Below are 17,244 nucleotides of genomic sequence, written 5' to 3'. Positions count from 1 at the left end.
CCCTAACCCTATAGGGATGGGCAGCATTTAGACCCTAACCCTATAGGGATGGGCAGCATTTAGACCCTAACCCTATAGGGATGGGCAGCATTTAGACCCTAACCCTATAGGGATGGGCAGCATTTAGACCCTAACCCTATAGGGATGGGCAGCATTTAGACCCTAACCCTATAGGGATGGGCAGCATTTAGACCCTAACCCTATAGGGATGGGCAGCATTTAGACCCTAACCCTATAGGGATGGGCAGCATTTAGACCCTAACCCTATAGGGATGGGCAGCATTTAGACCCTAACCCTATAGGGATGGGCAGCATTTAGACCCTAACCCTATAGGGATGGGCAGCATTTAGACCCTAACCCTATAGGGATGGGCAGCATTTAGACCCTAACCCTATAGGGATGGGCAGCATTTAGACCCTAACCCTATAGGGATGGGCAGCATTTAGACCCTAACCCTATAGGGATGGGCAGCATTTAGACCCTAACCCTATAGGGATGGGCAGCATTTAGACCCTAACCCTATAGGGATGGGCAGCATTTAGACCCTAACCCTATAGGGATGGGCAGCATTTAGACCCTAACCCTATAGGGATGGGCAGCATTTAGACCCTAACCCTATAGGGATGGGCAGCATTTAGACCCTAACCCTATAGGGATGGGCAGCATTTAGACCCTAACCCTATAGGGATGGGCAGCATTTAGACCCTAACCCTATAGGGATGGGCAGCATTTAGACCCTAACCCTATAGGGATGGGCAGCATTTAGACCCTAACCCTATAGGGATGGGCAGCATTTAGACCCTAACCCTATAGGGATGGGCAGCATTTAGACCCTAACCCTATAGGGATGGGCAGCATTTAGACCCTAACCCTATAGGGATGGGCAGCATTTAGACCCTAACCCTATAGGGATGGGCAGCATTTAGACCCTAACCCTATAGGGATGGGCAGCATTTAGACCCTAACCCTATAGGGATGGGCAGCATTTAGACCCTAACCCTATAGGGATGGGCAGCATTTAGACCCTAACCCTATAGGGATGGGCAGCATTTAGACCCTAACCCTATAGGGATGGGCAGCATTTAGACCCTAACCCTATAGGGATGGGCAGCATTTAGACCCTAACCCTATAGGGATGGGCAGCATTTAGACCCTAACCCTATAGGGATGGGCAGCATTTAGACCCTAACCCTATAGGGATGGGCAGCATTTAGACCCTAACCCTATAGGGATGGGCAGCATTTAGACCCTAACCCTATAGGGATGGGCAGCATTTAGACCCTAACCCTATAGGGATGGGCAGCATTTAGACCCTAACCCTATAGGGATGGGCAGCATTTAGACCCTAACCCTATAGGGATGGGCAGCATTTAGACCCTAACCCTATAGGGATGGGCAGCATTTAGACCCTAACCCTATAGGGATGGGCAGCATTTAGACCCTAACCCTATAGGGATGGGCAGCATTTAGACCCTAACCCTATAGGGATGGGCAGCATTTAGACCCTAACCCTATAGGGATGGGCAGCATTTAGACCCTAACCCTATAGGGATGGGCAGCATTTAGACCCTAACCCTATAGGGATGGGCAGCATTTAGACCCTAACCCTATAGGGATGGGCAGCATTTAGACCCTAACCCTATAGGGATGGGCAGCATTTAGACCCTAACCCTATAGGGATGGGCAGCATTTAGACCCTAACCCTATAGGGATGGGCAGCATTTAGACCCTAACCCTATAGGGATGGGCAGCATTTAGACCCTAACCCTATAGGGATGGGCAGCATTTAGACCCTAACCCTATAGGGATGGGCAGCATTTAGACCCTAACCCTATAGGGATGGGCAGCATTTAGACCCTAACCCTATAGGGATGGGCAGCATTTAGACCCTAACCCTATAGGGATGGGCAGCATTTAGACCCTAACCCTATAGGGATGGGCAGCATTTAGACCCTAACCCTATAGGGATGGGCAGCATTTAGACCCTAACCCTATAGGGATGGGCAGCATTTAGACCCTAACCCTATAGGGATGGGCAGCATTTAGACCCTAACCCTATAGGGATGGGCAGCATTTAGACCCTAACCCTATAGGGATGGGCAGCATTTAGACCCTAACCCTATAGGGATGGGCAGCATTTAGACCCTAACCCTATAGGGATGGGCAGCATTTAGACCCTAACCCTATAGGGATGGGCAGCATTTAGACCCTAACCCTATAGGGATGGGCAGCATTTAGACCCTAACCCTATAGGGATGGGCAGCATTTAGACCCTAACCCTATAGGGATGGGCAGCATTTAGACCCTAACCCTATAGGGATGGGCAGCATTTAGACCCTAACCCTATAGGGATGGGCAGCATTTAGACCCTAACCCTATAGGGATGGGCAGCATTTAGACCCTAACCCTATAGGGATGGGCAGCATTTAGACCCTAACCCTATAGGGATGGGCAGCATTTAGACCCTAACCCTATAGGGATGGGCAGCATTTAGACCCTAACCCTATAGGGATGGGCAGCATTTAGACCCTAACCCTATAGGGATGGGCAGCATTTAGACCCTAACCCTATAGGGATGGGCAGCATTTAGACCCTAACCCTATAGGGATGGGCAGCATTTAGACCCTAACCCTATAGGGATGGGCAGCATTTAGACCCTAACCCTATAGGGATGGGCAGCATTTAGACCCTAACCCTATAGGGATGGGCAGCATTTAGACCCTAACCCTATAGGGATGGGCAGCATTTAGACCCTAACCCTATAGGGATGGGCAGCATTTAGACCCTAACCCTATAGGGATGGGCAGCATTTAGACCCTAACCCTATAGGGATGGGCAGCATTTAGACCCTAACCCTATAGGGATGGGCAGCATTTAGACCCTAACCCTATAGGGATGGGCAGCATTTAGACCCTAACCCTATAGGGATGGGCAGCATTTAGACCCTAACCCTATAGGGATGGGCAGCATTTAGACCCTAACCCTATAGGGATGGGCAGCATTTAGACCCTAACCCTATAGGGATGGGCAGCATTTAGACCCTAACCCTATAGGGATGGGCAGCATTTAGACCCTAACCCTATAGGGATGGGCAGCATTTAGACCCTAACCCTATAGGGATGGGCAGCATTTAGACCCTAACCCTATAGGGATGGGCAGCATTTAGACCCTAACCCTATAGGGATGGGCAGCATTTAGACCCTAACCCTATAGGGATGGGCAGCATTTAGACCCTAACCCTATAGGGATGGGCAGCATTTAGACCCTAACCCTATAGGGATGGGCAGCATTTAGACCCTAACCCTATAGGGATGGGCAGCATTTAGACCCTAACCCTATAGGGATGGGCAGCATTTAGACCCTAACCCTATAGGGATGGGCAGCATTTAGACCCTAACCCTATAGGGATGGGCAGCATTTAGACCCTAACCCTATAGGGATGGGCAGCATTTAGACCCTAACCCTATAGGGATGGGCAGCATTTAGACCCTAACCCTATAGGGATGGGCAGCATTTAGACCCTAACCCTATAGGGATGGGCAGCATTTAGACCCTAACCCTATAGGGATGGGCAGCATTTAGACCCTAACCCTATAGGGATGGGCAGCATTTAGACCCTAACCCTATAGGGATGGGCAGCATTTAGACCCTAACCCTATAGGGATGGGCAGCATTTAGACCCTAACCCTATAGGGATGGGCAGCATTTAGACCCTAACCCTATAGGGATGGGCAGCATTTAGACCCTAACCCTATAGGGATGGGCAGCATTTAGACCCTAACCCTATAGGGATGGGCAGCATTTAGACCCTAACCCTATAGGGATGGGCAGCATTTAGTCCCTAACCCTATAGGGATGGGCAGCATTTAGACCCTAACCCTATAGGGATGGGCAGCATTTAGACCCTAACCCTATAGGGATGGGCAGCATTTAGACCCTAACCCTATAGGGATGGGCAGCATTTAGACCCTAACCCTATAGGGATGGGCAGCATTTAGACCCTAACCCTATAGGGATGGGCAGCATTTAGACCCTAACCCTATAGGGATGGGCAGCATTTAGACCCTAACCCTATAGGGATGGGCAGCATTTAGACCCTAACCCTATAGGGATGGGCAGCATTTAGACCCTAACCCTATAGGGATGGGCAGCATTTAGACCCTAACCCTATAGGGATGGGCAGCATTTAGACCCTAACCCTATAGGGATGGGCAGCATTTAGACCCTAACCCTATAGGGATGGGCAGCATTTAGACCCTAACCCTATAGGGATGGGCAGCATTTAGTCCCTAACCCTATAGGGATGGGCAGCATTTAGACCCTAACCCTATAGGGATGGGCAGCATTTAGACCCTAACCCTTTAGGGATGGGCAGCATTTAGACCCTAACCCTATAGGGATGGGCAGCATTTAGACCCTAACCCTATAGGGATGGGCAGCATTTAGACCCTAACCCTATAGGGATGGGCAGCATTTAGACCCTAACCCTATAGGGATGGGCAGCATTTAGACCCTAACCCTATCGGGATGGGCAGCATTTAGTCCCTAACCCTATAGGGATGGGCAGCATTTAGACCCTAACCCTTTAGGGATGGGCAGCATTTAGACCCTAACCCTATAGGGATGGGCAGCATTTAGACCCTAAACCTATAGGAATAGGCAGTATTTAGACCCTAACCCTATAGGGATGGGCAGCATTTAGATCCTAACCTTATAGGGATGGGCAGCATTCAGACCCTAACCCTATAGGGATGGGCAGCATTTAGACCCTAACCCTATAGGAATAGGCAGAATTTAGACCCTAGCCCAATAGGGGATGGGCAGCATTCAGACCCTAACCCTATAGGGATAGGCAGCATTTAGACCCTAACCCTATAGGGATGGGCAGCATTTAGACTCTAACCCTATAAGGATGGGCAGCATTTAGACCCTAACCCTATAGGGATGGGCAGCATTTAGATCCTAACCCTATCGGGATGGGCAGCATTTAGTCCCTAACCCTATCGGGATGGGCAGCATTTAGTCCCTAACCCTATAGGAATAGATAGTATTTAGAACCTAACCCTATAGGGATGGGCAGCAATCAGACCCTAACCCTATAGGGATGGGCAGCACTGACCCGAACCCTATAGGGATGGGCAGCATTTAGACTCTAACCCTATAGGGATGGGCAGCATTTAGACCCTAACCCTATAGGGATGGGCAGCATTTAGATCCTAACCCTATCGGGATGGGCAGCATTTAGTCCCTAACCCTATAGGGATGGGCAGCATTTAGTCCCTAACCCTATAGGGATGGGCAGCATTTAGACCCTAACCCTATAGGGATGGGCAGCATTTAGACCCTAACCCTATAGGGATAGGCAGCATTTAGACCCTAACCCTATAGGGATGGGCAGCATTTAGAGTCTAACCCTATAGGGATGGGCAGCATTTAGACCCTGACCCTATAGGGATGGGCAGCATTTAGATCCTAACCCTATCGGGATGGGCAGCATTTAGTCCCTACCCCTATAGGGATGGGCAGCATTTAGACCCTAACCCTATAGGAACAGGCAGCATTTAGACCCTAACCCTATAGGGATGGGCAGCATTTAGACAATTACACTATAGGAATGGGCAGCATTTAGACCCTAACCCTATAGGGATGGGCAGCATTTAGACCCTTACCCTATAGGAATGGGCAGCATTTAGACCCTAACCCTATAGGAATAGGCAGAATTTAGACCCTAACCCTATAGGGATGGACAGCATTTAAACCCTAACCCTACAGGGATGGGCAGCATTTAGACCCTAACCCTATAGGAATAGGCAGCATTTAGACCCTAGCCCTATAGGGATGGGCAGCATTTAGACCCTAACCCTATAGGGATGGCAGCATTTAGACCCTAACCCTATAGGAATAGGCAGAATTTAGACCCTAGACCTATAGGGATGGGCAGCATTCAGACCCTAACCCTATAGGAATGGGCAGCATTTAGACCCTAACCCTATAGGAATGGGCAGCATTTAGAGCCTAACCCTATAGAAATGGGCAGCATTTAGACCCTAACCCGATAGGGATGAGCAGCATGTAGACCCTAACCCTATAGGGATAAGCTGCATTTAGACACTAACCCTATTGGGGTGGGCAACATTTAGACCCTAAACCTATAGGAATAGGCAGTATTTAGACCCTAACCCTATAGGGATGGGCAGCATTTAGATCCTAACCTTATAGGGATGGGCAGCATTCAGACCCTAACCCTATAGGGATGGGCAGCACTGACCCGAACCCTATAGGGATGGGCAGCATTTAGACCCTAACCCTGTAGGGATGGGCAACATTTAGACCCTAACCCTATAGGAATGGGCAGCACTGACCCGAACCCTATAGGGATGGGCAGCATTTAGACCCTAACCCTATAGGGATAGGCAGCATTTAGACCCTAACCCTATAGGGATGGGCAGCATTTAGTCTCTAACTCTATAGGGATGGGCAGCATTTAGACCCTAACCCTATAGGGATGGGCAGCATTTAGACCCTAACCCTATCGGGATGGGCAGCATTTAGTCCCTAACCCTATAGGGATGGGCAGCATTTAGACCCTAACCCTTTAGGGATGGGCAGCATTTAGACCCTAACCCTATAGGGATGGGCAGCATTTAGTCCCTAACCCTATAGGGATGGGCAGCATTTAGACCCTAACCCTATAGGGATGGGCAGCATTTAGTCCCTAACCCTATAGGGATGGGCAGCATTTAGACCCTAACCCTATAGGGATGGGCAGCATTTAGACCCTAGCCCTATAGGGATGGGCAGCATTTAGACCCTCACCCTTTAGGGATGGGCAGCATTTAGACCCTAACCCTATAGGGATAGGCAGCATTTAGACCCTAACCCTATAGGGATGGGCAGCATTTAGACCCTAACCCTTTAGGGATGGGCAGCATTTAGACCCTAACCCTATAGGGATGGGCAGCATTTAGACCCTAACCCTATAGGGATGGGCAGCATTTAGACTCTAACCCTATAGGGATGGGCAGCATTTAGACCCTAACCCTATAGGGATGGGCAGCATTTAGTCCCTAACCCTATAGGGATGGGCAGCATTTAGACCCTAACCCTTTAGGGATGGGCAGCATTTAGACCCTAACCCTATAGGGATGGGCAGCATTTAGTCCCTAACCCTATAGGGATGGGCAGCATTTAGACCCTAACCCTATAGGGATGGGCAGCATTTAGACCCTAACCCTATAGGGATGGGCAGCATTTAGACCCTAACCCTATAGGGATGGGCAGCATTTAGACCCTAACCCTATAGGGATGGGCAGCTTTTAGTCCCTAACCCTATAGGGATGGGCAGCATTTAGACCCTAACCCTATAGGGATGGGCAGCATTTAGACCCTAACCCTATCGGGATGGGCAGCATTTAGTCCCTAACCCTATAGGGATGGGCAGCATTTACACCCTAACCCTTTAGGGATGGGCAGCATTTAGACCCTAACCCTATAGGGATGGGCAGCATTTAGTCCCTAACCCTATAGGGATGGGCAGCATTTAGACCCTAACCCTATAGGGATGGGCAGCATTTAGACCCTAACCCTATAGGGATGGGCAGCATTTAGTCCCTAACCCTATAGGGATGGGCAGCATTTAGACCCTAACCCTATAGGGATGGGCAGCATTTAGACCCTAACCCTATAGGGATGGGCAGCATTTAGACCCTAACCCTATAGGGATGGGCAGCATTTAGACCCTAACCCTATAGGGATGGGCAGCATTTAGTCCCTAACCCTATAGGGATGGGCAGCATTTAGACCCTAACCCTATAGGGATGGGCAGCATTTAGACCCTAACCCTTTAGGGATGGGCAGCATTTAGACCCTAACCCTATAGGGATAGGCAGCATTTAGACCCTAACCCTATAGGGATGGGCAGCATTTAGACCCTAACCCTATAGGGATGGGCAGCATTTAGACCCTAACCCTATAGGGATGGGCAGCATTTAGTCCCTAACCCTATAGGGATGGGCAGCATTTAGACCCTAACCCTATAGGGATGGGCAGCATTTAGATCCTAGCCGTATAGGGATGGGCAGCATTTAGACCCTAACCCTTTAGGGATGGGCAGCATTTAGACCCTAACCCTATAGGGATAGGCAGCATTTAGACCCTAACCCTATAGGGATGGGCAGCATTTAGACCCTAACCCTTTAGGGATGGGCAGCATTTAGACCCTAACCCTATAGGGATAGGCAGCATTTAGACCCTAACCCTATAGGGATGGGCAGCATTTAGACTCTAACCCTATAGGGATGGGCAGCATTTAGACCCTAACCCTATAGGGATGGGCAGCATTTAGACCCTAACCCTATAGGGATGGGCAGCATTTAGACCCTAACCCTATAGGGATGGGCAGCATTTAGTCCCTAACCCTATAGGGATGGGCAGCATTTAGACCCTAACCCTATAGGGATGGGCAGCATTTAGACCCTAACCCTATAGGGATGGGCAGCATTTAGACCCTAACCCTTTAGGGATGGGCAGCATTTAGACCCTAACCCTATAGGGATAGGCAGCATTTAGACCCTAACCCTATAGGGATGGGCAGCATTTAGACCCTAACCCTTTAGGGATGGGCAGCATTTAGACCCTAACCCTATAGGGATAGGCAGCATTTAGACCCTAACCCTATAGGGATGGGCAGCATTTAGACTCTAACCCTATAGGGATGGGCAGCATTTAGACCCTAACCCTTTAGGGATGGGCAGCATTTAGACCCTAACCCTATAGGGATAGGCAGCATTTAGACCCTAACCCTATAGGGATGGGCAGCATTTAGACCCTAACCCTTTAGGGATGGGCAGCATTTAGACCCTAACCCTATAGGGATAGGCAGCATTTAGACCCTAACCCTATAGGGATGGGCAGCATTTAGACTCTAACCCTATAGGGATGGGCAGCATTTAGACCCTAACCCTATAGGGATGGGCAGCATTTAGTCCCTAACCCTATAGGGATGGGCAGCATTTAGACCCTAACCCTATAGGGATGGGCAGCATTTAGACCCTAACCCTATAGGGATGGGCAGCATTTAGTCCCTAACCCTATAGGGATGGGCAGCATTTAGACCCTAACCCTATAGGGATGGGCAGCATTCAGACCCTAACCCTATAGGGATGGGCAGCATTTAGACCCTAACCCTATAGGGATGGGCAGCATTTAGACCCTAACCCTATAGGGATGGGCAGCATTTAAACCCTATATGAGGCAGCATTGACTGCACTGACACGTCGCCCGCCCCCGTCCCCCGCGCTTCCCCCAGACCCCGCTCTCGCCTGTTTCGTGCTCCCTCTGTCCGGCTCCATTCTCCGGGCCCGATCACGAATACACTCCCACAGGCAGAAAAATCCAAACACGCAGCGAAGGAAAGAAGGAAGCAGATTGTAGGTGAGATTTGAGTAACCGGATCCCAGCTCAGAGACTCCAGCACCTGCCTTGTGTGGGCGGGTGACAGGCAGCTTATCGTGCCGATCAGATGAGTTTTACTGGCCTCAGTGCTTCAGGCAGAGGTGGAATATGGTAACAGCCATGGCTGGTTATCGAGATAAGTGTTGGGTGAAGACGGAATCAGATTCGTGATGTGAAGCTGTGAACAGTTAAAGAAGGTTCTTGATACTCGCAGCCTAGTCTCAATTCCAAGGGGCACTAGAGGGAGACAAAACTGTACACCAGACAGCAATCCCAAAAAGTCAATTCAACAAAAATAACCAGGTCTGTACAATTAGAATACATACCATTCCTTGCTGGGACTGTGTGTACAGTCAGTCACACACTGTCCTTTCCCCTCTGGGATTGGGTGGTACACTGGGTTACACACGGTCCTTTCCCCTCTAGGACTGGGTGGTACATAAGACCATAAGACATAGGAGCAGAAATTAGGCCATTCAGCCTATCGAGTCTGCTCCACCATTCAATCATGACTGATAAGTTTCTCAACCCCATTCTCCCACCTTCTCCCCATAACCTTTGATCCCCTTATCAATCAAAAGTCTAACTATCTCGGTCTTAAACACACTCAATGACCTGGCCTCCACAGCCTACTGTGGCAATGAATTCCATAGATTCACCACTCTCTGGCTAAAGAAGTTTCTCCTCATCTCTGTCCTAAAAGATCTTCCCTTTACTCTGAGGCTGTGCCCTCGGGTCCTAGTCTCTCCTACTAATGGAAACATCTTCCCCACGTCCACTCTATCCAGGCCTTTCAGTATTCTGTAAGTTTCAATCAGATTCCCCCATCATCCTTCTAAATTCCATCGAGTATAGACCCAGAGTCCTCAAATGTTCCTCATATGTTAAGCCTTTCATTCCTGGGATCGTTCTCGTGAACCTCCTCTGGACCCTCTCCAGGGCCAGAACATCCTTCCTGAGATACGGGGCCCAAAATTGCTCACAATCTTCTAAATGTAGTCTGACCAGAGCCTTATAAAGCCTCAGCAGCACATCCCTGCTTTTATATTCTAGTCCTCTCAAAATAAATGCCAACATTGCATTTGCCTTCCTAACTACCGACTCAACCTGCAAGTTAACCTTAAGAGAATTCTGGACTAGGACTCCCAAGTCCCTTTGCACTCCAGATTTCTGAATTCTCTCCCCATTTAGAAAATAGTCTATGCCTCTATTCTTCCTACCAAAGTGCATGACCTCACACTTCCCCACATTGTATTCCATCTGCCACTTCTTTGTCCATTCTCCTAACCTGTCCAAATCCTTCTGCAGCCTCCCCGCCTCCTCAATGCTACCTGTCCCTCCACCTATCTTTGTATCATCTGCAAACTTAGCCAGAATGCCCTCAGTTCCTTCATCTGGATCATTAATGTATAAAGTGAAAAGTTGTGGTCCCAACACTGACCCCTGCAGAACTCCACTAGTCACCGGCCACCATCCTGAGAAGGACCCCCTTATCCCCACTCTCTGCCTCCTGCCAGACAGCCAATCTTCTATCCATGCTAGTACCTTGCCTCTAAAACCATGGGCTCTTATCTTACTGAGCAGCCTCCTGTGCGGCACCTTGTCAAAGGCCTTCTCGAAGTCCAAGTAGATAACATCCATTGGCTCTCCTTTGTCTAACCTACTCATTACCTCCTCAAAGAATTCTAACAGATTTGTCAGGCATGACCTCCCCTTGGTAAAACCATGCTGACTTTGCCCTATTTTACCATGCACTTCCAAGTATTCTGAAATCTCATCCTTAATAATGGACTCTAAAATCTTACCAACGACCGAGGTCAGGCTAATCGACCTGTAATTTCCCGATTACACTGGGTCACACACTGTCCTTTCCTCCTCTGGGCATGGGTGGTACAGTGGGTCACATACTGCCCTTTCCCCTCAGAGTCTGGGTGGTGCTCTGGGTCACTCACTGTACTTTCCCACCTGGGAGTCGATAGTATGTTGAGTCACACACTGTCATTTCCCCCTTTGGGACTGGTTGGTACACTGGGAAATACACTATCCTTTCTCCTCTGGTTTTGGGTGGTACAGTGGGTCTCAGACACACTGTCCTGCCTCCTGTGGGTCTGGGTGGTACACTGGGTCACACATGGTCCGTTGTCTTCTCAGAGTTGATGGTACAATGGGTCACACGCTGCCTTGTCCCCCTCTGGGAATGGGTGGTACACTGGGTCACACTCTGTCCTTTCCCCTTGGGGACTTGGTATTACACTGGGTCACACACGGTCTCTTCTCCTCTCAAAGTGGATGGTATATTGGGTCACCCACTGTCCTTTCCTCTCTGGGATTTGCTGATTTACTGGCTCACAAACACTGTTGTTTCCCCCTCTGGGGATGGATGGTACAATAGGTCACACACTGTCCCTTCTCCTCGGGGACTAGATGGTACATTGGGTCGCACACTGTATTCTCCCCCTCTGGAACCGAGTGGTACAGTGGGTCACAAACTGTCCTTCCCCCTCTGGGACTTTGTGGTACAGTGGGTCATCCACTGCCCTTTCCCCTTCCAGCCTGGGTGATATACTGGATCACACACTGGCCTTTCCCCTCAGAGACTGGATAGTACACTGGATCACTCACTGTACTGGGTGGTACACTGGGCCACACACTATCTTATCCCCCTCTGGGACTGAGTGATACACTGGGTCACACACTGTCCTTTCTCCTCGGGGAGTTGCTGGTACACTGGGTGACACACTGCCTTTCCCCACTCTGGAACTGGGTATTACAGGGGTCGCACACTGTCCTTTCCCCTCTGGGTCTGGGTGGTATACAGGGTCACACACTATACTTTCCTCTCTGGGACTAGGTGATACACTGGATCTCACACTGTCATTTCCCCTCTGGGAGTGGCTGGTACACTGGGTGACACACTGTCTTTCCCCCCTCTGGACCTGGGTGATACATTGGGTCACACACTGTCCTTTCCCCCTCTGGGACTGTGTGGTAATCTTGGTCACACACTGTCCTTTCCCCTCTTGGAGTGGGTGGTACAGTGGGTTTCACACTGTCCTTTCCCCTCAGGGATTGGATGGTACACAGGGTCACACACTGTCCTTTCCTCTCTGGGAGTGGGTGGTACAGTGGGTCTCACTGTCACATCCCCTCCGGAACTGGGTTGTGCAGTCATTCACACACTGTCCACCCCACTCTGGGACTGGGTGGTACAGTGGGTCACGGACACTGTCCTTTCTCCTTGGGGACTGGGTGGTAGTGTGAGTCACACACTGTTTTTTACCCTGTGAAACAAGGTGGTACAGTGGGTCACAGACTGTGCTTTCTCCTCTGGGATTGGCTAGTATACTGTGACACTCTGGGAGTAGGTGGTACAGTGGGTCACACACTGTCCTTTCTCCTCTGGAACTGGATGGTAAACTGGGTCACACACTGTCCATTACCCTGTGGGAATGGGTGGTATACTGTGACACATACTGTCTTTCCCCTCGGTGACTGGAAACTACACTGAGACACACACTGTCCTTTCCCCTCTGGGATTGAGTGGTACACTGGATCACACACTGTTTTCTCCCCCTCCGGGACCGGTTGGTACACTGGGTCACACACTGTGTTTTCCCCTCTGGGACTGGGCAATGCACTGGGTCACACACTGTCTTTTCCCCTCTGGGACTGGATAGTACACTGGTCACACACTGTCCTTTCCTGTCTGGGACTGGGTGGTACAGTGGGTCACACATGGTCCTTTCTCCTCTGGAACTGGGTGGTTCACTGGGTCACACAATGTCCCTTCCCCTCTGGGACTGCATGTTACAGTAGGTCACACACTGTACTTTCCCCTCTGGGAGTCAGCAGTACAATGCATCACACACTGTCCTTTTCTCTCTGGGGGTGAGCGGTACACTGGGTCACAAATTGCCCTTTCCCCTCCCAGACTGGGTGGTATGCTGGGTCACACACTGTCCTTTCCCCTCTGGGACTGGGTGGTTCTCTGGCACACACACACTGACCTTTCCCCTCTAGGAGTGTGTGGTACACTGGGTCACACATTGTATTTTCCTCTCTGGGACTGGGTGATGCACTGGGTCACACACTGTCTTTTCCCCCTCTGGGACTGGGTGGTTCTCTGGCACACTCAAGCTGACCTATCCCCTCTGGGAGAGGGTGGTACACTAAATCGCACACTGTCTTTTCCTCTCTGGGACTGGGCATTGCACACCATCCTTTCTCCTCTGGAACTGGGTGGTTCACTGGATCACACACCATCCTTTCTCCTCTGGAACTGGGTGTTTCACTGGGTCAGGCTCTGTCCTTTCCCTTCAGCAACTGGACAGTACACTGGGTCACACACTGTCCTTTCCCCTCTGGGACTGGAAGGTACAGTTGGCCACACACTGTCCTTTCCCCTCTGGGAGAGGTGGTACGCTGGGTCACACACTATCCTTTCCCCTCCAGGAGTGAGTTCTACAGTGGATCACACACACTGACCTTTCCCCTCTGGGACTGGGTGGTACACTGGGTCACACACTGTCCTTTCCCCCCTGGGACTGGGTGGTAATCTGGGTCACACACTGTCCTTTCCCCTCTGGGACTGGGTGGTAATCTGGGACACACACTGTCCTTTCCCCTCTGGGACTGGGTAGTACACTGACTCACACACTGTCCTTTCCCCTCTGGGGCTGGGTGATACGTTGGGTGACACACTGTCCTTTCCCCTCCAGGAGTGAGTGCTATAGTGGGTTGCACACTTTCCTTTCTTCTGTGGGTGGTACAGTGGGTAACACAGTGTTTTTTCCCCACTGGGTCTAGGTGGTACACTGGTTCACACACTGTCTTTTCCCCCTCTGGGACTCGGTGGTACCATAGGTAACACACACTGTCCTTTCCCCTCTGGGAGAGGTGGTACGCTGAATCACACACTGTCCTTTCCCTTCTATGACTGGGTGGTACACTGGGTCACACACTGTCTGTTCCACTCTTGGACTGGGTGATGCACTGAGTCACACATTGTCTTTTCCACTTTGGGACTAGACGGTAGACTGGGTCACACACTGTCTTGTCCACCTCCAGGACTGGGTGCTACAATGGATCACACACTGTCCTTTCCCCTAATGGTCTGGGTACAGTGGTTCACATGATTCTTTCCCATCTGGGCCTGGGTGGTACACTGGGTCACACACTGTCCTTTCCCCTCTGGGCCTGGGTGGTACACTGGGTCACACACTGTCCTTTCCCCTCTGGGACTGGGTGGTACACTGGGTCACACACTGTCCTTGTTCCTCTGGGACTGGGTGGTACACTGGGTCACACACTGTCCTTTCCCCTCTGGGACTGTGTGGTACACTGGGTCACACACTGTCCTTTCCCCTCTGGGACTGGAAGGTACAGTTGGCCACACACTGTCCTTTCCCCTCTGGGAGAGGTGGTACGCTGGGTCACACACTGTCCTTTCCCCTCCAGGAGTGAGTTCTACAGTGGATCACACACACTGACCTTTCCCCTCTGGGACTGGGTGGTACACTGGGTCACACACTGTCCTTTCCCCTCTGGGCCTGGGTGGTACACTGGGTCACACACTGTCCTTTCCCCCCTGGGACTGGGTGGTAATCTGGGTCACACACTGTCCTTTCCCCTCTGGGACTGGGTGGTAATCTGGGACGCATACTGTCCTTTCCCCTCTGGGACTGGGTAGTACACTGGGTCACACACTGTCCTTTCCCCTCTGGGCCTGGGTGGTACACTGGGTCACACACTGTCCTTTCCCCCCTGGGACTGGGTGGTAATCTGGGTCACACACTGTCCTTTCCCCTCTGGGACTGGGTGGTAATCTGGGACACACACTGTCCTTTCCCCTCTGGGACTGGGTAGTACACTGGCTCACACACTGTCCTTTCCCCTCTGGGGCTGGGTGATACGTTGGGTGACACACTGTCCTTTCCCCTCCAGGAGTGAGTGCTATAGTGGGTTGCACACTTTCCTTTCTTCTGTGGGTGGTACAGTGGGTAACACAATGTTTTTTCCCCACTGGGTCTAGGTGGTACACTGGTTCACACACTGTCTTTTCCCCCTCTGGGACTCGGTGGTACCGTAGGTAACACACACTGTCCTTTCCCCTCTGGGAGAGGTGGTACGCTGAATCACACACTGTCCTTTCCCTTCTATGACTGGGTGGTACACTGGGTCACACACTGTCTGTTCCACTCTTGGACTGGGTGATGCACTGAGTCACACATTATCTTTTCCACTTTGGGACTAGGCGGTAGACTGGGTCACACACTGTCTTGTCCACCTCCAGGACTGGGTGCTACAATGGATCACACACTGTCCTTTCCCCTCATGGTCTGGGTACAGTGGTTCACATGATTCTTTCCCCTCTGGGCCTGGGTGGTACACTAGGTCACACACTGTCCTTTCCCCTCTGGGCCTGGGTGGTACACTGGGTCACACACTGTCCTTTCCCCTCTGGGACTGGGTGGTACACTGGGTCACACACTGTCCTTGTTCCTCTGGGACTGGGTGGTACACTGGGTCACACACTGTGCTTTCCCCTTTGGGACTGCGTGGTACACTGGGTCACACATTGTCCTTTCCCCTCTGGGACTGGAAGGTACAGTTGGCCACACACTGTCCTTTCCCCTCTGGGAGAGGTGGTACGCTGGGTCACACACTATCCTTTCCCCTCCAGGAGTGAGTTCTACAGTGGATCACACACACTGACCTTTCCCCTCTGGAACTGGGTGGTACACTGGGTCACACACTGTCCTTTCCCCTCTGGGCCTGGGTGGTACACTGGGTCACACACTGTCCTTTCCCCTCTGGGACTGGGTGGTAATCTGGGACACACACTGTCCTTTCCCCTCTGGGACTGGGTGGTACACTGGGTCACACACTGTCCTTTCCCCTCTGGCACTGGGTGGTACACTGGGTCACACACTGTCCTTTCCCCCCTGGGACTGGGTGGTAATCTGGGTCACACACTGTCCTTTCCCCTCTGGGACTGGGTGGTAATCTGGGACACACACTGTCCTTTCCCCTCTGGGACTGGGTAGTACACTGGCTCACACACTGTCCTTTCCCCTCTGGGGCTGGGTGATACGTTGGGTGACACACTGTCCTTTCCCCTCCAGGAGTGAGTGCTATAGTGGGTTGCACACTTTCCTTTCTTCTGTGGGTGGTACAGTGGGTAACACAGTGTTTTTTCCCCACTGGGTCTAGGTGGTACACTGGTTCACACACTGTCTTTTCCCCCTCTGGGACTCGGTGGTACCATAGGTAACACTCACTGTCCTTTCCCCTCTGGGAGAGGTGGTACGCTGAATCACACACTGTCCTTTCCCTTCTATGACTGGGTGGTACACTGGGTCACACACTGTCTGTTCCACTCTTGGACTGGGTGATGCACTGAGTCACACATTGTCTTTTCCACTTTGGGACTAGACGGTAGACTGGGTCACACACTGTCTTGTCCACCTCCAGGACTGGGTGCTACAATGGATCACACACTGTCCTTTCCCCTAATGGTCTGGGTACAGTGGTTCACATGATTCTTTCCCGTCTGGGCCTGGGTGGTACACTGGGTCACACACTGTCCTTTCCCCTCTGGGCCTGGGTGGTACACTGGGTCACACACTGTCCTTTCCCCTCTGGGACTGGGTGGTACACTGGGTCACACACTGTCCTTTCCCCTCTGGGCCTGGGTGGTACATTGGGTCACACACTGTCCTTTCCCCTCTGGGAATGGGTGGTACACTGGGTCACACACTGTTCTTTCCCCTCTGGGCCTGGGTGGTACA

General features: G+C 51.2%; 1 protein-coding gene across 1 annotated transcript in view; it reads right to left on the bottom strand.

Annotated features, from left to right (window-relative positions):
- Nucleotides 1-9,591, bottom strand: part of LOC121278401 (protein FAM177B) — a 103,295-nt gene extending 93,704 nt beyond the window's left edge. Inside the window, exon 1 of the mRNA XM_041188780.1 lies at nt 9,322-9,591. Within this exon, the coding sequence (XP_041044714.1) occupies nt 9,322-9,351 (30 nt within the window). The 5' untranslated portion in view covers nt 9,352-9,591. The remainder of the gene's footprint in view (nt 1-9,321) is intronic.
- Nucleotides 9,592-17,244: the final 7,653 nt, after the last annotated feature.

The sequence above is a fragment of the Carcharodon carcharias genome, chromosome 5, assembly GCF_017639515.1.
Source record: "Carcharodon carcharias isolate sCarCar2 chromosome 5, sCarCar2.pri, whole genome shotgun sequence".
Taxonomy (NCBI): Eukaryota; Metazoa; Chordata; class Chondrichthyes; order Lamniformes; family Lamnidae; genus Carcharodon; species Carcharodon carcharias.
Note: the sequence above shows the minus strand (reverse complement) of the source record. Positions and strands in the feature narration are given on the sequence as shown.